The 26,879-nt window shown below is 41.3% G+C and overlaps 1 protein-coding gene across 5 annotated transcripts in view; it reads left to right on the forward strand.

The window, feature by feature from the left end:
- Positions 1 to 26,879, forward strand: part of LOC115153452 (ribosomal protein S6 kinase alpha-2) — a 62,365-nt gene that overhangs the window by 11,128 nt on the left and 24,358 nt on the right. For 3 of the 5 annotated variants that reach the window (XM_029698908.1, XM_029698905.1, XM_029698909.1), the window contains 4 exons: positions 23,155 to 23,271; positions 23,389 to 23,470; positions 24,351 to 24,431; positions 25,420 to 25,499. In XM_029698908.1, coding sequence (XP_029554768.1) covers positions 23,155 to 23,271; positions 23,389 to 23,470; positions 24,351 to 24,431; positions 25,420 to 25,499 — 360 coding nt within the window. The other 2 variants (XM_029698910.1, XM_029698906.1) reach the window with 2 other exon arrangements.

The raw sequence follows: 26,879 nt of genomic DNA on the forward strand, positions 1-26,879 counted from the left end.
GATTAGGCTGCTGCAGAAGTCTGATGTAGGCATGGGCACGTTCATCCAAAATCTAATTCCAGCATCCTCAAAATGGCTTGACATTAACCAGGTTTCCATCCAACCTTTATGTGAGTAACGTACATGTCGGATAAAAATTTTTCACAACATCATGGGAAAGCATGCAATTTCTTAAAGATTAAATAAATTAGGATGAACTTCACAGGGTGGTGAAAGTCCACGGAGATGAGCTTGATGCTCCTTTCAATAAATATCGAGGGTCTTATTCTGGTGACATGATGATCAATGCTTGACTGCCGTTTGACAATAAAAAATGATCTCGCACCTTTGTCCATAATAATCTCATCATGTAGGCTATACCCGCACTGTACCTATGCGCTGTTGACTAGAGCGCATGTGCAAATACCAGAGTGGGCACATTCACTATACCGAAGCAACATTATCAGTACCTGGGAATTTAACCGCAAAAGTAATTTTTATGCGCACTACGTATTTACACAAAGACTTTTATCTGCAACAAGTCAATTTGCCTATTGTTTTTATACAGATTTTAGAATATTGGCATGAAAATATTTTGCCAGTTGGATGGCAACCTAGCAATAGACACAGTTAAGATGCTGGCAAGTATGCTAGTCCAGTGTCACTTTGATTATGACTGCACATCATGGTTCACCAGCAGCCCCAAACATCTAAAGAATAAACTACAAATCAGCCAATACAAGCTTGTAAGAATTGTACTTATACTCCCCCCTCATACCATCTGAAGGTCGAGCATTTTAACCAGATTCTGGCTATCTGTGGAAAAACTGAGTAGTATTAATTCAACTTGGTCTGGTCTACAGAATTATCACAGACTCAGTCCCCTAGCTTCTGTCCAACTCTTTTTCATTTGTGAGAGATGTTCACAAGTATAATACCATAGCTTGAGTCTCTAAAATTCACTGTTTTAAATAAGAGTATGTGGTAAGAACATTTTTATATACTGGTGCTGTTGAGTGGAAACTACCACAACAATTCAAACCCATACTAACCATAACAACTTATAAAAAGAATGTCAAAAGCTGGTTAACAGTATAACCTTTATTTCGGGTATCTCTGTAATGTGTCTGTATCCATGTAATTGTATATGTATTTGTGTAAAAAAATAGGACCTCAGTGGAAATAATTCCCTCGCTTTATTGTACAATTAGTTGGATATATTTTATAGAATTAGAAATATGGCATCAATGTTTAAAATCTGATTTCCTTTTAGCTGATCCTTGTCTGAAGCAGACACTCCAACCTTAATTTATTCTGAGGGTGGGAGGATGTACAGATTTGGGCTACCTGTGCAAACACAGCCTTAAAAACACAACAACATTCGCCTGTGATCCATGCATCCCTAACATGCCTGACGACAGATGAGACGTCTCATAATTTCACTGGGCTTCATACCAACATTGCATGCTGCTCTCGGAGTCTGTGTCCACCCTCCTTGATATTTACATGAGGTAGGGGTGTATCATGAACATGTGGATCAGTTGCTCTCTGTTGTCAGAGAAGGGGAGTTCTCTACTACCAACGGTGAGAGTAGTTTGATTGGGCGCGAAAAGAAGCTGAATGTTGGGGAGGAGGGGAGCCCTCGCTTGCTTCACATTGCATGACTGCACCGTGCTGATTCAGCGGGACAAAAGGGATAGCGACGGGTGCTGAGGACCGTAATCGCCAGAATCACTGCTGCTTGGATGGCACTGTCAAATCAAATCAAATCGTATTGGTCACATACACGTGTTTAGCAGATGTTATTGCGGGTGTAGCGAAATGCTTGTGCATATCAAAGCATTGCGCTGTAGCAAGGACGGACGGACACTGCAGTGGTGTCAACAGTGACCAAATCGCTGGTTTTCCTGGTTGTTGTTTATCTGCCATATAGGAAGTGGATTAGAAGAGTGGCTGGGAGGAAACTAAATCCTTCTCTATTGTTGTGTACTGATCTGGATTTAGGTGTTGAGCAAAGACAAACTGCCAATGCAGATCTGAAGCGAGGCACACAATGGACACGAACATGCAGAAATTTACAGTTAGGAGATGGTTTTCCGTCTACCTTCAGAAGAAGTCACGGTCCAAAAACGCGAACCTCTGCAGATTAGAGGTAAGTGTATAGTTGTTTACTGCCCAACTACTTTGTGGCTGTGCGTGCCATAACGCAGAATAATTGTTTGCTAATGGTGTGATTCAGCTGCAACTGACTGCTGTCACTCAATAATGTTGTGGTAGGCTGTTGTGGAACCTTGTCGGTCTTGTTTGTTACCCGATATTAGGCTACACTTGCCAGTACAATTTCAGCATTTTGACAAGCCTTGCAGACTACCATTGCACAACATTTTCATAAAAAATCATGTTGAATTCTGTCTAACATGGTATTGCACACACACGCACACAAAAAAAATTATTTTTTCAACTAATGGCTTAATCAACGTTAATCTGTGAGTTTGAGTGGACTTGAAAAGGTGAATATTTTTTGCTAATGTGTCGTTTACTCAACAAACTCTGCTAGAAGTGAGCTGAATTTGAATAAACTTGAGTAAAATTACAAATTCATGTTTGCTCAAAACCATGCTCATCATTATCATATTTCCCAGATGCCCTTTTGCAGGTTGATTTTCAGAATTGTTTGTTTCAATACCTGTGTTTTTGCATGTCATTTGATTGGTTGATTTGATCTTATGCTATACAAAAATAAATAACATACTTTTACTAAAGGGTAAACACATTTGAATTCATTCACATTTTGACAGCACCCCTTTTTTTTTAACGAAACCTTCCATTGTGCTCAGAAAGTGACTTTTTGGATCTGAAAATCAAAACATTCAAGAGATATATAAAAATGCTCAAAGTTGGCCCCTTTTTTTATACCCATACCATGAGATATCCATGTATTCAACCACTGGAAAAGATAAATGGTTGAGACTGATATCAAAGTTTATTTGTCATGTGCGCCTGTGTAGACCACATGTGTAGACCTTACAGTGAAATGTTTACTTACAGGCCCTAACCAACAGTGCAATTTTAAGTAAAAAATAGGTATTAGGTGAACAATATATAAGTAAAGAAATAAAAAGACAGTGAAAATAACAGGAGCGAGGCTATATACAGGCACCAGTTAGTCGGGCTAATTGAGTCAATATGTACATGTAGGTATAGTTAAAGTGACTATGCATATATGATAAACAGAGAATAGCACCAGCATAAAAGAGGGGTTGGCGGGACATAATGCAGATAGTTTGGGTAGCCAATGTGCGGATGATAAACAGAGTAGCAGCAGCGTAAAGAGCGGTTGGTGGGGGGGCTCACAATGAAAATAGTCCAGGTAGCCATTTGATTACCTGTTCAGGAGTCTTATGGCTTGGGGGTAAAAGCTGTTGAGAAGCCTTTTGGTCCTAGACTTGGTGCTCCTCTCTGCTACTGCATGGCAAGCAGTACCGAACAGTCTATGGCTGGGGTCTTTGACAATTTTTACACCGCCTGGTGTAGAGGTCCTGGCTGGCAGGCAGTTTAGCCCCAGTGATGTACTGGGCCATGCGCACTACCCTCTGAAGTGCCTTGTGGTCGGAAGCCGAGCAGTTGCCGTACCAGGCAGTGATGCAACCAGTCAGGATGCTCTCGATGTTGCAGCTGTAGAACCTTTTCAGGATCTGAGGACCCATGCCAAATCCTTTTAGTTCCTGAGGGGGAATAGGCTTCGTCGTGCCCTCTTCACGTCTGTCTTGGTGTGCTTGGAACATTCTAGTTTGTTGGTGATATGGACACTAAGGAACTTGAAGCTCTCAACCTGCTCAACTACAGCCCCATCAATGAGAATGGGGGTGTGCTCGGTCCTCCTTTTCCTGTAGTCCACAATCATCTCCTTTGCCTTGGTTACGTTGAGGGATAGGTTTTTATTCTGGCACCACCCGGCCAGGTCTCTGACCTCCGCCCTATAGGCTGTCTCGTCATTGTCGGTGATCAGGCCTACCACTGTTGTGTTGTCTGCAAACTTAATGATGGTGTTGAAGTTGTGCCTGGCCATGCAGACGTGGGTGAACAGGGAGTACATGAGGAAACTGAGCACGCACCCCTGAGGGGCTCCAGTGTTGAGGATCAGCATGGTGGATGTGTTGCTACCTTCCCTCACCACCTGGGGGCGGCCCGTCAGGAAGTCCAGGATCCAGTTGCAGAGGGAGGTGTTTAGTCTCAGGATCCTTAGCTTAGTGATGAGCTTTGAGGACACTATGGCATTGAACGCTGAGCTGTAGTCAATGAATAGCATTCTCACGTAGGGGTTCCTTTTGTCCAGGTGGGAAAGGGTAGTGTGGAGTGCAATTGACATTGCATCGTCTGTGGATCTGTTTGGCGGTATGCAAGTTGGAGTGGGTCTAGGGTTTCTGGGATAATGATGTTAATGTGAGACATTGCCAGCCTTTCAAAGCACTTCATGGCTACGGACATGAGTGCTACAGGTCTGTAGTCATTTAGGCAGGTTACCTTAGTGTTCTTGGGCACAGGGACTATGTTGGTCTGCTTGAAGCATGTTAGTGTTTCAGACTCAATCGGGGACGTGTTGAAAATGTCAGTGAAGACACCTGCCAGTTGGTCAGCACATGCCCGGAGCACACGTCCTGGTAATCCGTCTGGTTCCGTAGCCTTGTGAATGTTGACCTGTTTATAGGTCTTACTCACATCGGCTATGGAGAGTGTGATCACACAGTCGTCCGGAACAGCTGATGCTCTCATACATATCTCAGTGTTGCTTGCCTCAAAGCGAGCATAAAAGTGATTTAGCTTGTCTGGTAGGCTCGTGTCACTGGGCAGTTCTCGGCTGTGCTTCCCTTTGTAGTCTGTAATAGTTTGCAGGCCCTGCCACATAAAACGAGCGTCGGAGCTGGTGTAGTACGATTCAATCTTAGTCCTGTGTTGGCGCTTTGCCTGTTTGATGGTTCATCTTGGGGCATAGCAGGATTTCTTATAAGCTTCCGGGTTAGAGTCCCACACCTTGAAAGCGGTGGCTCTACCCTTTAGCTCAGTGCGAATGTTGCCTGTAATCAATGGCTTCCATGCCTGTAATCCATGGTTGGGGTATGTACATACAGTAACTGTGGGGACGACATCCTCGATGCACTTATTGATAAAGCCAGTGACGGATGTGGTGTACTCCTCAATGCCATCGGAAGAATCCCGGAACATATTCCAGTCTGTGCTAGCAAAAAAGTCATGTAGTTTAGCATCTGCTTCATCTGACCACTTTTTTTATGGACAGAGTCACTGGTGCTTCCTGCTTTAATTTTTGCTTGTAAGCAGGAATTGGGAGGATAGCATTGTGGTCAGATTTGCCAAATGGAGGGCGAGGAAGAGCTTTGTATGCGTCTCTGTGTATGGAGTACAGGTGATCTATATTTTTTCCCCCTCTGGTTGTGCATTTAACATGCTGATAGAAATGAGGTAAGACTGATTTATGTTTCCCTGCATTAAACTCCCCGGCCACTAGGAGCGCCGCCTCTAGGTGAGCAGTTTCCTGTTTGCTTATTTCCTTATACAGCTGACTGAGTGTGTTCTTAGTGCCAGCATCTGTCTGTGGTGGTAAATAAAAAGCCACAAAAAATATAGGTAACTCTCTTGGCAAATAGTGTGGTCTACAGCTTATCATGAGCTACTCTACTTCAGGCGAGCAAAATCTAGAGACTTCCTTAGATTTTGTGCACCAGCTGTTGTTTACAAATATGCACAGACCGCCCCCCATCGTCTTACTGGAGTGTGCTGTTCTATCTAGCCGGTGCAGCATATAATCCGCAAATTGAATATCCATGTCGTCATTCAGTCATAATTCTGTGAAACATAAGATGTTACAGTTTTTGATGTCCCGTTGGTAGGATATTCTTGATTGTACTTTGTCTAATTTATTGTCCAGTGATTGTATGTTGGCAAGTAATACTGACGTTAAAGGCAGATTTCCCACTCGCCATCGGCGGATCCTTACGAGGCACCCCACTCTGTGTCCTCTGTACCTGCGTTTCTTTCTCTTGCCATTGACGGGGATTTTGGCCTTGTCGGGTGTCTGAAGTACATCCTATGCGTCCTGCTTGTTGAAGAAAAAATCTTAGTCTAATCCGAGGTGAATGATCGCTGTCCTGATATCCAGAAGCTATTTTTTGCCGTAAGATACGGTGGCAGAAACATTATGTACAAAATAAGTTACAAATAACGTGAGAAAAAAACACATAATAGCTCAATTGGTTAGGCGCCTGTAAAACAGCTGCCATTTCTTCCGGCACCATTTTTGTAAGCATTTAAAAGCTTACAAACAGCGTTGTCAAACTATTTGATAATTTCTTGATTTTTTTTGTACCTTTTAATGTCAATGATCTAACAACGCATCAACAGTAATTATTTTTTATATTTGCATATGTGGTAGCTTAGACCCTATTTTACATCATCTGAGGTTTTTGTGTTGTGCCCACCATTGGTTGAGACACAACATGCTATTGAATACAAGGTGGATGCCATGTTTTGGCTGATAAATGTACTAAAATAGGAAAACAATTTGACATTTTAACCTTCTAATTGGAAATCAAAGGTTTGAGGTCCAGACATCTGAGAATGTTTACTTGAATGGGAATATCTGTTTTTAAATTATACTGTCAATTCTCCATAGGAAACCTATTGAAATCATAGAAATGTACTGTATATTGAAGAAAAATATAAACACAACATGTAAAGTGTTGGTTTCATGAGCTGAAATAAAATATCCCAGACATTTTCAATATACACAAAAAGCTTATTTCTCTCAAATGTTGTCCACAAATTTGTTTACGTCCCTGTTAGTGAGAATTTCTCCTTTGCCAAGATAATCCATCCACCTGACAGGTGTGGCATATCAAGAATCTGATTAAACAGCATGATCATTACACAGGTGCACCTTGTGCCGGGGACAATAAAAGGCCATTCTAAAATGTGCAGTTTTGTCACACAACACAATGCCACAGATGTGTGCAATTGGCATGCTGACTGCAGAAATGTCCACCAGAGCTGTTGCCAGATCATTTTATGTCTATTTCTCTACCATAAGACGCCAATGTCAATTTAGAGAATTTGGCAGTACGTCTAACCGCAGACCACGTGTAAACACGCCAGCCCAGGGTCTCCACATCTGGCTTCTTCACCTGCGGGATCGTCTGAGACCAACCTCCCAGACAGCTCATGAAACTGAGGAGTATTTCTGACTGTTGTAAAGCCATTTTGTAGGTAAAAACCCATTCAGCCAGTCTCCCAAGTGGGTGGGCTTATGCCCACCCATGGCTGCGCCCCTGCCCAGTCATGTGAAATGCATAGATTGGGGCCTAATGAATTTATTTAAATTGACTGATTTTCCTTATATGATCTGTAATTCGGTAAAATCATTGAAATTGTTGCATGTTGCGTTTTTTAAAATTTTTGTTCGGTAGATAATAGAATGGACTTGACCATATAAGTTGACATTCCACGGTGGGTGGACCGGCGGCCATCTTTGTGGTAGTAATTTAGAAGTTACAATTTCAATTCAATTAAAATGTCAATGGTGGACCAGATCAATTCCCGTGGTCCTAAGGGACTGGTCTGTTCTATGAATTATGTTTCTGATTAAAATTACACCCTCCCTGTATTCAAGAGCATGTTGTGTCTCAACCGATGGTGGACACAACACAAACATCTCAGATGATGTAAAATAGGGTCTAAGCTACAACATATGCAAATATGATTTGTTTTATTTTGTTCACGTTTTACGATAATTGACGTTATTTATTTTTTTATCATTTTTTTTAAACAGTTTGACAAACCTGTTGTAAGCTTTTAAATTATATCAAACTCAACCGTTTATCTTTTCCAGTGATGAAGACATGGATGTCTCATGGTAGGGTGGGGTATGCAAAATGAGTCAACTTTGAGCACCTTTATCTCCTGAATGTTTGGCATTCAGGTCCAAAAAGTAACAATCTGACAACTTCTTCAATGGGCAAACATGTATGCAAAGTTGTCTTTTAACCTGTCTGGGCTAGGGGGCAGTATTTTCACGGCCGGATAAAAAACGGTACCCGATTTAAACTGGTTACTACTCTTTCCCAGAAACGAGAATATGCATATTATTAGTAGATTGGGATAGAAAACACTCTGAAGTTTCTAAAACTGTTTGAATGGTGTCTGTGAGCATAACAGAACTCATATGGCAGGCAAAAACCTGAGAAAATTCCAAGCAGGAAGTGGCCTGTCTGCGATTTTGTAGTTCTCCCTTTGCTTCTTTATCGAAACCCCACGGGCACTGTAGTTATGTAGCACTTTCTAAGGCTTCCATTGGCTCTCTAAAGCCTTCAGAAAGCGGATTGACGCGTCTCCTGTCTCCGGGCAGAGTACAGGAGCACAGTTTGTCAGTGGACTGCCTGGTGGCTAAGAGATTGGAAATGCGCGTTCATGAGACCTCGCCATTTTTTCTCTTCCTTTTTGAATGAATACAGCATTGTCCGGTTGGAATATTATTGCTATTTTACGAGAAAAATACCATAAAAATAGATTTTAAACAGCGTTTGACATGCTTCTAAGTACGGTAATGGAATATTTTGAAAATAAATTCTCAAAATCCGCTCACGCGTTACCCTTTGGATAGTGACCTGAATGCACGAACAAAACGGAGGTATTTGCACATAACTATGGATTATTTGGAACAAAAACAACATTTGTTGTGGAAGTAGCAGTCCTGGGAGTGCATTCTGACGAAGAACAGCAAAGGTAATCCAATTTTTCTATTACTAATTCTGAGTTTAGTGAGCCCCGAACTTGGCGGGTGTCTGAATAGCTCACCGTGATGGCGAGCTATGTACTCAGAATATTGCAAAATGTGCTTTCGCCGAAAAGCTATTTTAAAATCTGACATAGCGATTGCATAAAGGAGTTCTGTATCTATAATTCTTAAAATAATTATGTATTTTGTCAACGTTTATCATGAGTAATTTAGTAAATTCACCGGAAGTTTGCGGTGGGTATGCTAGTTCTGAACATCACACGCCAATGTAAAATGCAGTTTTTTTTATATAAATATGATCTTGATTGAACAAAACATGCATGTATTGTATAACATAATGTCCTAGGAGTGTCATCTGATGAAGATCATCAAAGGTTAGTGCTGCATTTAGCTGTGTTTTGGGTTTTTGTGACATATATGCTTGCTTGAAAAATGGCTGTGTGGTTATTTGTGTCTATGTACTCTCCTTACATAATCTAATGTTTTGCTTTCGCTATAAAACCTTTTTGAATCGGACAATGTGGTTAGATTAACGAGAGTCTTATCTTTCAAATGGTGTAAAATAGTTGTATGTTTGAAATACTGAAATTATAGCATTTGAGGTTTTTGTATTTCGCGCCACGCTCTTCCACTGGCTGTTGAAGAGAGTGGGACGCTAACGTCCCACCTAGCCCATAGAAGTTAAATCGTTTAGGTAAAAATACTTTAATGTACTACTTAAGTAGTTTTTTGGGGTATCTGTACTTTACTATTTATATTTTTTAACAACTTTTATTTTTACTTCACTACATTCCTAAAGAAAATAATGTACATTTGACTTTGTACATTTTCCCTGACACCCAAAAGCAAGACAGGAAAATGGTCAAATTCATGCACTTATCAAGCGAACATCCCTGGTCATCCCTACTGCCTCTGATCCTGCGGACTCGCGAAACACACATGCTTCGTTTATAAATGAAGTCTGACTGTTGTAGTGTGCCCCTGGCTATCCATGAATAAAAAAAACAAGAGAATTGTTCTGTCTGCTTTGCTTAATATAAGCAATTTGAAATGATTTTTATTTTTGATACTTAAGTATATTTTTGCAATTACATTTACTTTTGATACTTAAGTATATTTAAAAACAAATACTTTTAGACTTTTACTCAAGCACTATTTTACTGGGTGACTTTCACTTTTACTCTGGTCATTTTCTATTAAGATATCTTTACTTTTACTCAAGTATGACAATTGGGTACTTTTTCCACTACTGCAAAAAGTGATTACATTCAAATTAATTTTTCCCTAAACCAGGGTTCCCCAATACCAAATACAGCTTGCGGGTGATTTTATTTGGCCACCCAAGTTATCCGAGGGAAAAAAATGTTTTTATATAAAGTACCAATCAAATGTTTGGACACCTACTCATTAAAGGGTTTTTATTTATTCTTACTATTTTCTATATTGTAGAATAATAGTCGACATCAAAACTATTAAATAACACATGGAATCATGTAGTAACAAAAAAAGTCTTCAACAAATCTAAATATATTTTATATTTGAGATTCTTCAAAGTAGCCACCCTTTGCCTTGATAACAGCTTTGCACACTATTGGTATTCTCTCAACCAGCTTCATGAGGTAGTCACCAGAAATACATTTCAATTAACAGGTTTGCCTTGTTAAGTTAATTTGTGGAATTTCTTTCCTTAATGCGTTTGAGCCAATCAGTTGTGTTGTGACAAGGTAGGGGTGGTATACAGGAGATAGCCCTATTTGGTAAAAGACCAAGTCCATATCATGGCAAAAACAGCTCAAAAAAAGCTAAGAGAAACGACAGTCCATCATTACTTTAAGACATGAAGATCAGTCAATCCGGAAAATTTCAAGGACTTTGAAAGTTTCTTCAAGTGCAGTTGCAAAAAGCATCAAGCGCTATGATGAAACTGGCTCTCATGAGGACCGCCACAAGAACGGAAGACCCAAAGTTACCTCTGCTGCCGAGGATAAGTTCATTAGCGTTACCAGCCTCAGAAATTGCTGCCCAACTAAATGCTACAGAGTTCAAGTAACAGACACATCTCAACATCAACTGTTCATAAGAGATTGTGTGAATCAGGCCTTCATGGTCGAATTGCTGTAAAGAAACCTCTACTAAAGTACATCATTAAGAAGAAGAGACTTGCTTGGGCCAAGAAACACGAGCAATGGACATTAGACCGGTGGAAATCTGTCCTTTTGGTCTGAGTCAAAAAATCTCAAATTTGGTTCCAGCCGCCGTGTCTTTGTGAGACGCGGAGTAGGTGAACGGATGAACTCTGCATGTGTGGTTGCCACCATGAAAAATGGAGGAGGAAGTGTGATGGTATGGGGGTGCTTTGCTGGTGACACTGTCTGTGATTTATTTAGAATTCAAGGCACACTTAACCAGCAAGGCTACAACTGCATTCTGCAGCGGTACGCCATCCCCATCTGGTTTGTGCTTAGTGGGACCGTCATTTGTTTTTCAACAGGACAATGACCCAAAACACACCTCCAGGCTGTGTAAGGGCTATTTGACCAAGAAGGAGAGTGATGGTGCTGCATCAGATGACCTGGCCTCCACAGTTTTTACATTTATATTTTACACAATCACCCAACCTCAACCCAGTTGAGATGGTTTGGGATGAGTTGGATTGCAGAGTGAAGGAAAACCAGCCAACAAGTGTTCAGCATATGTGGGACCTTCTTCATGACTGTTGGAAAAGCATTCCTCGTGAAACTGGTTGAGAGAATGCCAAGAATGTGCAACTCTGTCATCAAGGCAAAGGGTGATTACTTTGAAGAACCTAAAATATGTTTAACACTTTTTTTTTGGTTACTACATGATTCCATATGTGTTATTTCATAGTTTTGATGTCTTCACTATGACTGGCACTGTAATTGGGGACCCCTGCCCTAAATGTATTCAGTAGTTGGTCTTATTGCAAATGTTACTGAGATGCGTTGGAGGCTGCTGAGGGAAGGATGGCTCATAATGGCTGAACGGTGCGAATGGAATGGCCTCAAACACATGGAAACCATGTTTGATGTATGTGATACAATTCCGCCCCAGCCATTACCACGAGTCCGTTCTCCCAAATTAAGGTGCACATAATTAAGCATAGCCTAATATAGGCCTAATGCGGGCTGGATTTGGTGTAGCTAGGCTACTTGCTTATTTGTTTATTAGGGACTATTATATTTTAAGAGATTAATCATTTGTAAGAATCCAGATTTTTTTTTTTACGAGGCAGTCTGCGATTGCTACATTTTTTTACTTTTATGTAGGCTACTTATATTGATTCTTGAAGAATACAACTTTTTTTGCTTATTGAGCTTAGAATAACAGTTTAACCCAATCAGAACCCAAAATATAAACTTGTTTTACTCCATTGTTTGTAAACAATCTAATTGTAAACAAACATTGTATAGCTTCAAAACATGGTTACAACTATCGTATTGATCAAATGGATGGTCAGTCCTTGCATTTATATTCCAGTCTATGAATTTGAGAGAGGTTACATTTCTCCAGCTCCATCAGTAAGCTGTTTACCCAGAACGGTGGCTGGATGAGTGCTTTATTGTTTGAACTGCAGATTGACCCTTTGAAATTATTAATTCTATATTAGATTTGGACTGAAATATTTAAGCATGAAACCAAGATCTTCAACGTATTCTCTAGGCCTAGTTTTACAATTGTACGTTTCGGGGGGAATGGGAATTGGAACAGTAGACAAACATGTCAAACCCAACCACTACACAGGTGATTGCAATCTCCACCATTTTCTTCGCCACACTGCAAAGCTACCTGGGCATGGCGCTGTTCAGCAGCCGTGGTGCTGAATCAACGATTAATCTTTTGTCCATTTGAAATTTCAAATTGATCGCAACGCTATCCATGGTGCTGTCCATGGTGCTGAATGCTGTGCGATGGTTAAAGGCACAAGGTATTCCCGCAGAGTTGGAATGCCTTCTAAAGTGGTGGAACCACAGATATCCTATTAAATTACTATGTGTGGAACTCTGTACGATACAAAACGATATACTACACTGAGTGTACAAAACATTACGAACATCTGCTCTTTCCATGACAGACTGACCAGGTGAATCCAGGTGAAAGCCATGATTCCTTATTGATGTCACTTGTTAAAACCTGTTGGGGCTACGAGGTAGCAATGAACCCTGAGACGGGATTGCTAGCTAGGCTGGAAATTCAAAACATCAAAAATCTAATAATTTCAATTTCTCAAACAATCAACTATTTTACACCATTTAAAAGATAAACATCTCCTTAATCTAACCACATTGTTCGATTTTCAAAGAGGCTTTACGGCAAAAGCATAAAGTTAGATTATGTTAGGACAGTACATAGCCACAAAAGTACAAACATCCATTTTCAATTCAAGGTCAAGCAGAAACCAGCTAAAATTATGCACTAACCTTTGACAATCTCCATCAGATGACACTCCTAGGACATTATGTTATACAATACATGCATTTTTTGTTCCATCAAGTTCATATTTATATCCAAAAACAGCATTTTACAGTAGCGGTGAAATTCAGATTTTTTTCTTCTCTGAAATGCTTCCGGTGAACAACGTTACAATTTACAAAATTACTATTCGAAAACATTGGTAAATTATAATATTGTCATTCAAATAATAATAGTTTAACATTTCGTAAATGCTACTGTATTGCCAGATTTCAAAATAACTTTACTAGGGAAATCACAAGTTGCAATAAACCGGGTGCTGTGCTAAGAACAATAGGCTAGGCTATATAGGTTAGCATCATCTTGTAACCATGTAATATCAATAATACTATTGTCAATAATCCATTACCTTTGATTATCTTCATCCATTGGCACTTCCAGGATTCCCAGGTCCACAACAAATGTGGATTCTTTTGACAAAGTTCATAATTGATGTCCAAATAACTCCTAGTTGTTAGGCTTCGGTGGCTACTAAAAAGTAGCGCGGGGGGGTGGGAAGTCACGGCGAAAAGTTAAAAAAGTTAAAAAAATAATCTATTCACGTAATGTTTCAACCCGACCTCTCCTGTGTCTAGAAAAACGTTTTTGAAAAATGTCTCGCGTCTCATGATTGCGCAGGTGCAGGCAATAATGGAAGTGACGACATCCCAGGGACGTCAACTTCCCTGCATTCTAATTCGATGTCTGTTCATCATAGACGCTTCAAACAACTTTATAAAGATCGCTGACATCTAGTGGAAGCCGTAGGAGTTGCGAAATGAATCCTTTCTCACTGTGGTATGTATTAAACAATGACTCCAAAAAAATAGTACAGCCACAAAATTATTTTTTTCTCTCAGGTTTTCTCAGGTTTTTGCCTGCCATATGAGTTTTGTTATACTTACAGACACCATTCAAACAGTTTTAGAAAATTCAGAGTGTTTTCTATCCAAATCTGGTAATAATATGCATATCCTAGCTTCTGAGTTGGTGTAGGTGGCAGTTAAAAATGGGCACATATTTTTTTTCAAAATTCTCAATACTGCCCCCTAGCCCCAACAGGTTTGATCCACTTCACTTCAGTGTACATGAAGGGGAGGAGACAGGCTAACAAAGGATTTTTAACCTCTACGGGATCGGTGTCCCTATACCTGGGCGGTTGTTGCTAACGTGCTCTGATGTGACTAGAATGACGTAAGTAACGGCCATCTTTCCAGGACATATGCATGTTTTATATGTGCAGAAAGCTTAAATTCTTGTTAATCTAACTGCACTGTCCAATTACAGTAGCTATTACAGTGAAAAAAAGACCATGCTATTGTTTGAGGAGAGTGCATGGCAACAAACTTTTATCACGGCAACTGTTTTGATACATTCACCTCTGAAGGTAAATAATGTACTTGCACTCAGTAATCTTGCTCTAATTTGTCATCCCGAGGATCCCAGACACAAAATGTAGCATAGTTCTGTTTGATAAAATAAATTTTTATTTTCAAATGTAGGAACTGGGTTCTACAGTTTTCCTTTCAAATAGTATCAAGAATATGCATATCCTTGCTTCAGGTCCTGATCTACAGGCAGTTAGATTTGGGTATGTCATTTTAGGTGAACATTTAGAAAAAGGGTCAGATCCTTTTTTGAGGTTTTAAGCCTTGAAACAATTGAGACATGGATTGTGAATTTGTGAATGGGCAAGACAAAATATTTAAGTGTCTTTGAACGGGGTATGGTAGTAGGTGCCAGGTGCACCGGTTTGTGTCAAGAGCTGCAACGCTGCTGGGTTTTTAACACTCAACAGTTTCTCATGTATATCAAGAATGGTCCACCAGCCATAGGACATTCAGCCATCTTCACACAACTGTGGGAAGCACTGGATTTAACATGGGCCATCATCCCTGTGGAACGCTTTCGACACCTTGTAGAGGCCATGCCCCGACAAATGTAGGCTGTTACCCCACAACATATTTCTCTGTACAGTGGGGCAAAAAAGTATTTAGTCAGCCACCAATTGTGCAAGTTCTCCCACTTAAAAAAATGAGAGAGGCCTGTAATTTTCACCATAGGTACACGTCAACTATGACAGACAAAATGAGAAAAGAAATCCAGAAAATCACATTGTAGGATTTTTTTATGAATTTATTTGCAAATTATGGTGGAAAATAAGTATTTGGTCACCTACAAACAAGCAAGATTTCTGGCTCTCACAGACCTGTAACTTCTTCTTTAAGAGGCTCCTCTGTCTTCCACTCGTTACCTGTATTAATGGCACCTGTTTGAACTTGTTATCAGTTTAAAAGACACCTATCCACAACCTCAAACAGTCACACTCCAAACTCCACTATGGCCAAGACCAAAGAGCTGTCAAAGGACACTAGAAACAAAATTGTAGACCTGCACCAGGCTGGGAAGACTGAATCTGCAATAGGTAAGCAGCTTGGTTTGAAGAAATCAACTGTGGGAGCAATTATTAGGAAATGGAAGACATACAAGACCACTGATAATCTCCCTCGATCTGGGGCTCCACGCAAGATCTCACCCCGTGGGGTCAAAATGATCACAAGAACGGTGAGCAAAAATACCAGAACCACACGGGGGGGACCTAGTGAATGACCTGCAGAGAGTTGGGACCAAAGTAACAAAGCCTACCATCAGTAACACATTACGCTGCCAGGGACTCAAATCCTGCAGTGCCAGACGTGTCCCCCTGCTTAAGCCAGTACATGTCCTGGCCCGTCTGAAATTTGCTAGAGAGCATTTGGATGATCCAGAAGAGTATTGGGAGAATGTCATATGGTCAGATGAAACCAAAATATAACTTTTTGGTAAAAACTAAACTCGTCGTGTTTGGAGGACAAAGAATGCTGAGTTGCATCCAAAGAACACCATACCTACTGTGAAGCATGGGGGTGGAAACATCATGCTTTGGGGCTGTTTTTCTGCGAAGGGACCAGGACGACTGATCCGTGTGAAGGAAAGAATGAATGGGGCCATGTATCGTGAGATTTTGAGTGAAAACCTCCTTTCATCAGCAAGGGCATTGAAGATGAAACGTGGCTGGGTCTTTCAGCATGACAATGATCCCAAACACACCGCCCGGGCAACGAAGGAGTGGCATTGTAGGAAGCATTTCAAGGTCCTGGAGTGGCCTAGCCAGTCTCCAGATCTCAACCCCATAGAAAATCTTTGGAGGGAGTTGAAAGTCCGTGTTGCCCAGCGACAGCCCCAAAACATCACTGCTCTAGAGGAGATGTGCATGGAGGAATGGGCCAAAATACCAGCAACAGTGTGTGAAAACCTTGTGAAGACTTACAGAAAACGTTTGACCTGTGTCATTGCCAACAAAGGGTATATAACAAAGTATTGAGAAACTTTTGTTATTGACCAAATACTTATTTTCCACCATAATTTGCAAATAAATTCATAAAAAATCCTACAATGTGATTTTCTGGATTTTTTTTCTTCTCATTTTGTCTGTCATAGTTGAAGTGTAATTATGATGAAAATTACAGGCCTCATCTTTTTAAGTGGGAGAACATGCACAATTGGTGGCTGACTAAATACTTTTTTGCCCCACTGTATAGCATGCACCTCAATTACCTCGACTAACCTGTGCCCCCACACGTTGACTCTGTGTACCAGGACCGTCCTGTGTATATAGCCTTGTTACTGTTATTTTATTGTTGCTCTTTTAATATATATTTTTTCTATTTACATTTTTTTTATTTTCTTAACACAATTGTTTCTTAACTGCATTGTTGGTTAGGGGCTTGTAAGTAAGCATTTCACTGTTGTATTCGGTGCAAATGTTTTCAGACTAGTCGGGCTCTAAGTGTTAGCTAATGGTACTGTTTGTGTAAACATGTCTCTGCTTGTGACTGTTTGTCTTACAGAATGCTTCAGTCTGTGTGCAGTTATCATTAGAAATCACATTCACTTTGACGTCTCTTTGTAATCCTTCCTGAGTGTCTCATAGCAAGATGTTCAGACAGACCAGTCTCTCTGAGATAATATGTAGTCATCATGTACCAAACCCCAATCCCTTCACCAGGAAACAGACATTCACATCACACAATAGACATAGGGGATTTAATATTACACGCTAGATGTAGGGGATTTAATATTGCACGCCAGACGTAGGGGATTTAATATTGCACGCCAGACTTAGGGGATTTAATATTGCACGCCAGACGTAGGGGATTTAATATTGCACGCCAGACGTAGGGGATTTAATATTGCACGCCAGACGTAGGGGATTTAATATTGCACGCCAGACGTAGGGGATTTAACATTGCACGCCAGACGTAGGGGATTTAACATTGCACGCCAGACGTAGGGGATTTAACATTGCACGCCAGACGTAGGGGATTTAACATTGCACGCCAGACGTATGGGATTTAACATTGCACGCCAGACGTAGGGGATTTAACATTGCACGCCAGACGTAGGGGATTTAACATTGCACGCCAGACGTAGGGGATTTAACATTGCACGCCAGACGTAGGGGATTTAACATTGCACGCCAGACGTAGGGGATTTAACATTGCACGCCAGACGTATGGGATTTAACATTGCACGCCAGACGTAGGGGATTTAACATTGCACGCCAGACGTAGGGGATTTAACATTGCACGCCAGACGTAGGGGATTTAACATTGCACGCCAGACGTAGGGGATTTAACATTGCACATCTGCAATACATTGAGGCATGCTAAGCATGATTAACGTAATGCATAAAAATACATATATGGAAACAATTTTCAAAACAATACCTGATGGATTTAGATATCTGAGCGCTTGTGTCATAATGGGGTATTTTACTCCATGATTGCCTCTTGAGTTATTCTGTCTGTATCATTAATCTCACAAGACAATAATGCTGTTTTGCATCGCAAAGTGATTTTCATTATATTGTTGTCATTAATACTTTATTTGGATGAAGACAAACCCTTGTGGGAGTTAGGTATAGTTTACCCAAGACCATGAAATGAAGGGTAGTTTTCTTGAGGGAGAATCTGGTACTAAGTCAAGTAGACTCATCAGACAGATGGCAGTCAATCAGACCATTGGTATGTTTGTGTTATTGTTTATTTAAATCCCTGTTTGACTGCTTTATGCCATGATACTGAGATTATTAAGGGGAGAGATGAACTGCTGTGGTAACATTTAACTCAATTCCTACTTTGACTTGGAAAGTACAGTATACTGTAGGTCATCAGCCTTTACAAACAGCATGCACGGAATGATCAGCCTTTACAAACGGCATGCTAGGAATGATCGGCATGCACGGAATGATCAGCCTTTACAAACGGCATGCACAGAATGCATGATGATGATGATGGTTTGTAATAGTAAACTGGTATAGCTGCTATCAGAGTTGACATTAGAACTACCATTGAGATGCATAAACATGAAGTCATGGTCAAATAGCTGAATATGAAAACAGCATTTACCAGATGTTTTTATCCAGGTGGCCCATGCAGGAATCGTACCCCAAATTATTGTATTGCAAGCAGCATTGTCCAACCGACTGAGACATTTTGTCAAGTTGACTTTTTCAATCAAAGAGATTATCTTGAAATACACACCATCAACAGCTGTTGACCCAGATAACAAATCCTGGTGTTCAGAATACACTACGCATGTCAGTCTGTTATCCATGTTTATTGGTAAAGAGTAATAGTTGGACAATGGTTGTTTATTATTTTGATTCACTAAGATCATCTGCAATGGTGTCTTTTTAAAAAGACTGATTTAACAACAGACTGATTGGGTACTGTGAAAAGCTACTAGTACTACCAGGTAGACTCCCTCCAAAGGTAAATGTTTTCTTTTCCTTTCCAGTATTTTAGAATAATGTGAAAGGCTGTTAAGAGGAACTGAGCGAAATCCATTCTCGCTTTCTTTCTGATATGTATTATTTTTTTTATTCCCAACAGACTTAACATTAGTTTGATCTTTAGGATAATAAAGCAATTCTCTGTAATCTAAAATGGTATAGAATAATTGGAAGCAAACTATTTCAAATATAGGCCTCGTTTGGAAAACAAAACTGATGCTTTAACTAAACTCAGCAAAAAAATAAAGTCCTCACTGTCAACTGCGTTTATTTTCAGCAAACTTAACATGTGTAAATATTTGTATGAACATAAGATTCAACAACTGAGACATAAACTGAACAAGTTCCACAGACATGTGACTAACAGAAATTGAATAATGTCTCCCTGAACAAAGGGGGGGGGGGGGGGGGGTCAAAATAAGTAGTAACAGTCAGTATCTGGTGTGGCCACCAGCTGCATTATGTACTGCAGTGCATCTCATGGACTGCACCATATTTGCCAGATCTTGCTGTGAGATGTTACCCCACTCTCCCACCAAGGCACCTGCAAGTTCCCGGACATTTCTGGGGGGAATGGCCCTAGCCCTCACCCTCCGATCCAACAGGTCCCATACGTGCTCAATTGGGATTGAGATCCGGGCTCTTCGCTGGCCATGGCAGAACACTGACATTCCTGTCTTGCAGGAAATCGCGCACAGAACGAGCAGTATGGCTGGTGGCATTGTCATGCTGGAGGGTCATGTCAGGATGAGCCTGCAGGAAGGGTACCACATGAGGGAGGAGGATGTCTTCCCTGTAACGCACAGCGGTGAGATTGCCTGCAATGACAACAAGCTCAGTCCGATGATGCTGTGACACACCGCCCTAGACCATGACGGACCCTCCACCTCCAAATCAATCCCGCTCCAGAGTACAGGCCACTGTGTAATGCTCATTCCTTCGACGATAAATGCGAATCCGACCATCACCCCTGGTGAGAGAAAACCGCGACTCGTCAGCGAAGATAACTTTTTGCCAGTCCTGTCTGGTCCAGCGACGGTGGGTTTGTGCCCATAGGCAATGTTTTTGCTGGTGATGTATGGTGAGGACCTGCCTTACAACAGGCCTACAAGCCCTCAGTCCAGCCTCTCTCAGCCTATTGCAGACAGTCTGAGCACTGATGGAGGGATTGTGCATTCCTGGTGTAACTCAGGCAGTTCTTGTTGCCATCCTGTACCTGTCCCGCAGGTGTGATGTTCGGATGTACCGATCCTGTACAGGTGTTGTTACACGTTGTCTGCCACTGCGAGGATGATCATCTGTCCGTCCTGTCTCCCTGTAGCGCTGTCTTAGGCGTCTCACAGTACGGACATTGCAATTTATTGCCCTGGCCACATCTGCAATCCTCAGGCATGCTGTAAGGAGGCATAAGGCACATTCACACAGATGAGCAGGGACCCTGGGCATCTTTCTTTTGGTGTTTTTCAGAGTCAGTAGAAAGGCCTCTTTAGTGTCCTAAGTTTTCATAACTGTGACCTTAATTGCCTACCATCTGTAAGCTGTTAGTGTCTTAACGACCGTTCCAGAGGTGCATGTTCATTAATTGTTTATGGTTCATTGAACAAGCATGGGAAACAGTGTTTAAACCCTTTACAATGAAGATCTGTGAAGTTATTTGGATTTTTACGAATTATCTTTGAAAGAAAGGGTCCAGGGTTTTTTTGCAGAGTTTAGTATTAATGGATGGTGTACTGGTTACTGTGGAATATCACTGTTTGTACAAGGAATCATGACTCATTTCTTTGTTCACTTTTGGACAGCGGACTGTTGAGGTGTTAGAGGGTAGGTAGGTAGCAACACCTGCCACGCTGATCCTCAACACTGGAGCTCCCCAGCGGTGCGTGCTCAGTCCCCTCCTGTACTCCCTGTTCACCCACGACTGCATGGCCAGGCACGACTTCAACACCATCATTAAGTTTGCAGATGACACAACAGTGGTAGGCCTGATCACCGACAACAACGAGACAGCCTATAGGGAGGAGGTCAGAGACCTGGCCGGGTGGTGCCAGAATAACAACCTATCCCTCTACGTAACCAAGACTAAGGAGATTATTGTGGACTACGGGAAAAGGAGCACCGAGCACGCCCCCATTCTCATCGACAGGGCTGTAGTGGAGCAGGTTGAAAGCTTCAAGTTCCTTGGTGGCCACATCACCAACAAACTAGAATGGTCCAAACCCACCAAGACAATGGTGAAGAGGGCACGACAAGGCCTATTCCTCCTCAGGAAACTAAAAAGATTTGGCATGGGTCCTGAGATCCTCAAAAGGTTCTACAACTGCAACATCGAGAGCATCCTGACCGGTTGCGTCACTGCCTGGTACGGCAATTGCTCGGCCTCCGACCGCAAGGCACTTCAGAGGGTAGTGCGTACAGCCCAGTACATCACTGGGGCAAAGCTGCCTGCCAGCCAGGACCTCTACACCAGGCGGTGTCAGAGGAAGGCCCTAACAATTGTCAAAGACCCCAGCCACCCCAGTCATAGACTGTTCAATCTCTACTACCGCATGGCAAGCGGTACCGGAGTGCCAAGTCTAGGACAAAAAGGCTTCTCAACAGTTTTTACCCCCACGCCATAAGACTCCTGAACAGGTAACCAAATGGTTACCCGGACTATTTGCATTGTGTGCCCCCCCCAACCCCTCTTTTACGCTGCTGCTACTCTCTGTTTATCATATATGCATAGTCACTTTAACTTTACATTCATGTTCATACTACCTCAATTGGCCCAACCAACCAGTGCTCCCGCACATTGGCTAACCAGGCTATCTGTATTGTGTCCCACCACCCTCCAACCCCTCTTTTTACGCTACTGCTACTCTCTGTTCATCATATATGCATAGTCACTTTAACCATACCTACATGTACATACTACCTCAATAAGCCTGACTAACCGGTGTCTGTATATAGCCTTGCTACTCTTATTTTCAAATGTCTTTTTACTGTTTTATTTCTTTACTTACCTACACACACACTTTTTTTCGCACTATTGGTTAGAGCCTGTAAGTAAGCATTTACTGTTGTATTCGGCGCACGTGACAAAAACTTTGATTGGATAGAGGTTTGGAAATATAAAAAGCCCATGGGACTGACACCTTGGATAGCTACAGAGAATTTGTAATCCCACTGCTTGATTTATTTGCCTTTATTTTCTAGAGCCCCTACAGAGGTCATCCTTAACCCATTGATTCTTCATCTACATGATACATGATTGTCTTCCTATTCAATGCTGTGTTCAACATGATATGTTGAAGGAGAAGTTATAGGTTAACGTTAACCATAAGGGACAAATCGGCATATGGATTTGAAAAGCATATTTTTTATTTCATCCCAATGATATATTGTATGCAAAGGGTTATGTAACTGTGTGTTGTACTTGTATGTATTGAGGGAGATAAACAGGTTTAACCATGCTCTCTGCTGTGTCAGCGTGGCAGATTCTGCATCAATCCGCGATGGTCAGGACAGGACTCTCACATGCCTGGGTCGGCATATTTCAGAGGCACGTCATGAAGACAGCATTAATAGCCGGAGTGTTCCCTTTTAAGATCTCCCGTTTGGCAGCCACATAGCCCCACTCACGCAAAACATGGTTACACTAATCTCCCCTGATAAGAGGGGAACAGGATGGACTACTGGCTGGTTCTGTAGCCAAGGTCACACTCTGACTGTTAGCCTACAACATCTGTTTCAAATCCTCCTATTGTCACCAGTTAACGTGGATATGTGTGGAGATTGAGGATAATAAGGGCAAAAAGTCTAATAGCAATGTGCGTGTTCTATCCTTGGATGTAATAATGCTAAGTTTCCTCTGATACTTGTATACTCATGATACTAGCTGTAACATCTCAATTCATGATTATGTTGAGTAGTCTCCATTTGCCCTGATCAAATTTGACTTCTCTAGGTTGGACATCTGACTAAATCCCTCTCTGGCTCTCCCTGCTTCTCTTTGGACGATATGGGTGTTCTTGGTATTCCTATAATCATGTGATTGATATGAGGGCCATCTGTTTCCCTACAGGACGATGGCATCCTGAAAGAGATCGACATCAGCCAGCACACCAAAGAGGGCTTTGAAAAGGCAGACCCCTCCCAGTTTGAGCTGCTGAAAGTGCTAGGCCAAGGCTCCTATGGAAAGGTAAACATATAGTTACCTGAATTAAGGTGTTCACATCTATGTTACACCTACTGTGTATGTACTATGCATTCGTCACATTTCCCCTACTGTTCAATCTGATATTAATCTCTTCCATAGGTGTTCCTGGTGAGAAAAATCAAAGGGTCTGACAGAGGACAGCTTTATGCCATGAAAGTGTTAAGGAAAGCAACGCTAAAAGGTACTTATTCTGATACTTTCGAAGAGTGGTATGTTTTTCATCTGACCAATCTTACTAAGACAGTAATATTATTACAGTAAACAGACATGATATGGGTATGAATTAATTCCAAATCCAGCCAAACTGGTTTTCCGGCATAAGTAATAAAAAATATATCCTTTTTTTTCCTTTTTTTTAAACATCTCACGTTTCCTATACTCATCAAATCTCAGTCAAAAACATTTTACGTTTCCTATACTTATCAAATCTCAGTCAAAAACATCTTGCGTTTCCTGTACTCAACAAATCTCAGTCAAACGCTTTACGTTTAAAAAAAATCTGCACTAGATAATGAAATGCAGCCTTTTGGCCCTGTCTCAGGAAATGGAGATGATGTTCTCCTTGCTTACATAATACAGGCACAGCTGCAGGAATGTCCTCTGCAAAGCAGAGAGCCGTTGCAAGAGGAAGCTGGCATTGCAGCACAGGTGCTTGAGGGGATTATGATTTTGATTATTATTGATAACGAAGTAGCTGACCTCCATTTCCCAGGTGACATAGGGAGAAGGCTTAGGTAATGCAGATAGATGAGCATAATGCAGCAAGTCATTGCATTAGCTCACTCTGTCTCGATTATGCGATGACATTCCCAATGCACTGATTAGGTAAGTGGCTGACTAGTGAGGGAGAAGTCTTGCATGGTTGAGTGGTTTACAGATTTTCATTGTATCAACAGTTTTGACAGTATAGAAATGTATACCTGAGGTATTTTATACAGTATTGTCGGATACCGGCCCAACTCTAATGGGTTGTATATGTATAGCTTTTGTCCACATCTGTTCAGTTCTACAAGTATCTTAATTCATTAACACCATTTTGATAAACTTTGTCTGTTTTTCAGTCCGGGATAGGGTGCGGTCCAAAATGGAGAGAGACATTCTGGCTGAAGTCAACCACCCCTTCATAGTCAAACTCCATTATGGTGAGCGTATTTCCCAAGTGCCGTCTTTCTCATCCATGCAACCATGTTCTGACTGGCACGCATACATACAACAAACATTGAGACATGAAAACCCTCTTGTTAAGACAGCCAAATAATTATGTGACGAGATTGTCTTTAGCCATCAGTTGTTAGAATGGTTCTGCCATTAGGCAGCAGGCAGAAACACATAGTGATATCAAATGGAGTAGGTTCTTGCATTGAATAACTCTCCAAGCGTTTTATAAGGCTTGGCACGTCCCTCTAAACATTTCAATGACGTCTGGAGCCCTTCAGACAGCGTAAGCCATCACTCCGTCTCAAAGCACTTTACCTCCTTATTTATTAGCATGCTCTGAGTATTGCCACAGCAGCCCCAGCCAAACAGATGCACTCAACAAAGCAGATAATAGGAATACACGAGAAGAAGTCCATAATATCAAAATTATACCAGGGAAAAAAAGATTTGCCTTGACATGTACCTTTTAAGCAGAGCCGGATTACTGAATGGGCACGTAGGACACATGACCCGGGGCCCCCTGAACTCCAGGTGGTACCCAACCAAATTGAATTATTTTGGGTTGTTGGCCCCCTGGTTGTGGGCCCCCCAGATAGCATATGATAGCTAAATGTGTAGAATTGCAGGAAATTGGCTTTAAAACTGCCAAATCGTCTCTGAGCCTCATTGTAAAATTGTTATTATTTTTATTTTTTATTTAACCTTTATTTAACTAGGCAAGTCAGTTAAGAACTTAAGAACAAATTCTTATTTACAATAACGGCCTATCCCGGCCAAACCCGGGCGACGCTGGGCCAATTGTGCGCCGCCCTATGGGACTCCCAATCATGGCCAGATGTGATACAGCCTGGAATCGAACCAAGAACTGTAGTGACGCCTCTTGCACTTTGGAGTGTTTTCATTTTATTGCATGTCATGAGTGAAGGAGAATATGTATTTTGCATGACCATTTATGTTGTTTTTATGGCACAGCCTTTCAGACGGAGGGGAAGCTGTATCTGATTCTAGACTTCCTCAGAGGGGGAGACCTCTTCACGCGGCTTTCTAAAGAGGTCAGTCATCATGTTACTCACTGTGATGGCTTACTGCTCATTCACTGTTTTATTAATACATTCAATCACCACATGCATATGTTTAAAAAATATATACTTTTATTTCCAATCATTTGTTTACTTGTTGCAAATGTCCCTTTTTGATTGAATAGGTAAAGTATATTTTCGAGGCATTCTCAATTTGCGTGATATTACTTTTTTTTTATTGGTCAACTCAACAGCAATTGGTAATTTGGCTTATAGAGTAAAAACCCTCCGAAGTAAAAACCCTTCCCTTGAACTATACCTTTAGATTTGTTTGCCTTTATTGATAACAGAAACAAACAAGCACATTCCAAAAGAGCTGTAGATGAATGGTATTCTGTCCTCATGAAAATCTGTTTCGATGACCAATTGTATGTTCAATGCCGAGCTATTAATGGATCTTTGACAATTTCTTAGTAGTACACTGATTCATCATGCCACTTTGGGGCCCATCACTGTGCAGCACAATGACCAATCTATAACTGCCTCTGCCACCACCATAGTTAGCCTTCCTGTGAAGTGATTTCGGAGCTTGAGCAAAGTAGGACTTTCATTCATCACACGTGCGCGCTCCAAAGCTTCAGGACTCATTCTGTGACAAAAAATAGGTCCGTCCACCCCACTGATTCAATCGATATGTATAAACACCCTGCCATTGACCGTACCCTATCAGGAATAGGTCCCTATATTGCAAATGTTCATTCCTAATTGGTTTGGCTTTAATCTTATACTTCAGCATCTCTGAATGTCCATGCATTCATAGTGAGTTGAAATAAGTAGGCTACTTCAGTAATAAAGTGTAGCTCTTTCAAGTGCTCACTTCCAATTACCAGCACAGGTTTATTTCAAACCACAGACATAATGGCTTGTGTGGTATGTCTAGCATGGACTTTCGATGCAAACATTTTAAAGTGCTCACTGCCAATGAACAGCCCAGACCTCATCAGTCAGATTACAATATCTCCTTCGTTCCGTTGATTAATTACTCCTTAATCCATGCACTAACCCAGGGTTGGGGGGGGAATAATTATTTGGGGTTAAATAACACTCCGGGTCACATTTGAACATCTACAGCTAGATAGAAAGTAATGACAAAGCAAAAACAGGTTTTTAGAAATGTTTGCAAAAAATGTAAACAATAAAACTGAAATATCACAATTACATAAGTATTCAGACCCTTTACTCAGTACTTTGTTGAAGCACCTTTGGCAGCAATTACAGCCTCGAGTCTTTTTGGGTATGATGCTACAAGCTTGGCACACCTGTATTTGGGGAGTTTCTCCCATTCTTCTCTACAGATCCTCTCAAGCTCTGTCAGGTTGGATGGGGAGCCGCTGCACAGCTATTTTCAGGTCT

The sequence above is a fragment of the Salmo trutta genome, chromosome 18 (genome assembly GCF_901001165.1).
Source record: "Salmo trutta chromosome 18, fSalTru1.1, whole genome shotgun sequence".
NCBI lineage: Eukaryota > Metazoa > Chordata > Actinopteri > Salmoniformes > Salmonidae > Salmo > Salmo trutta.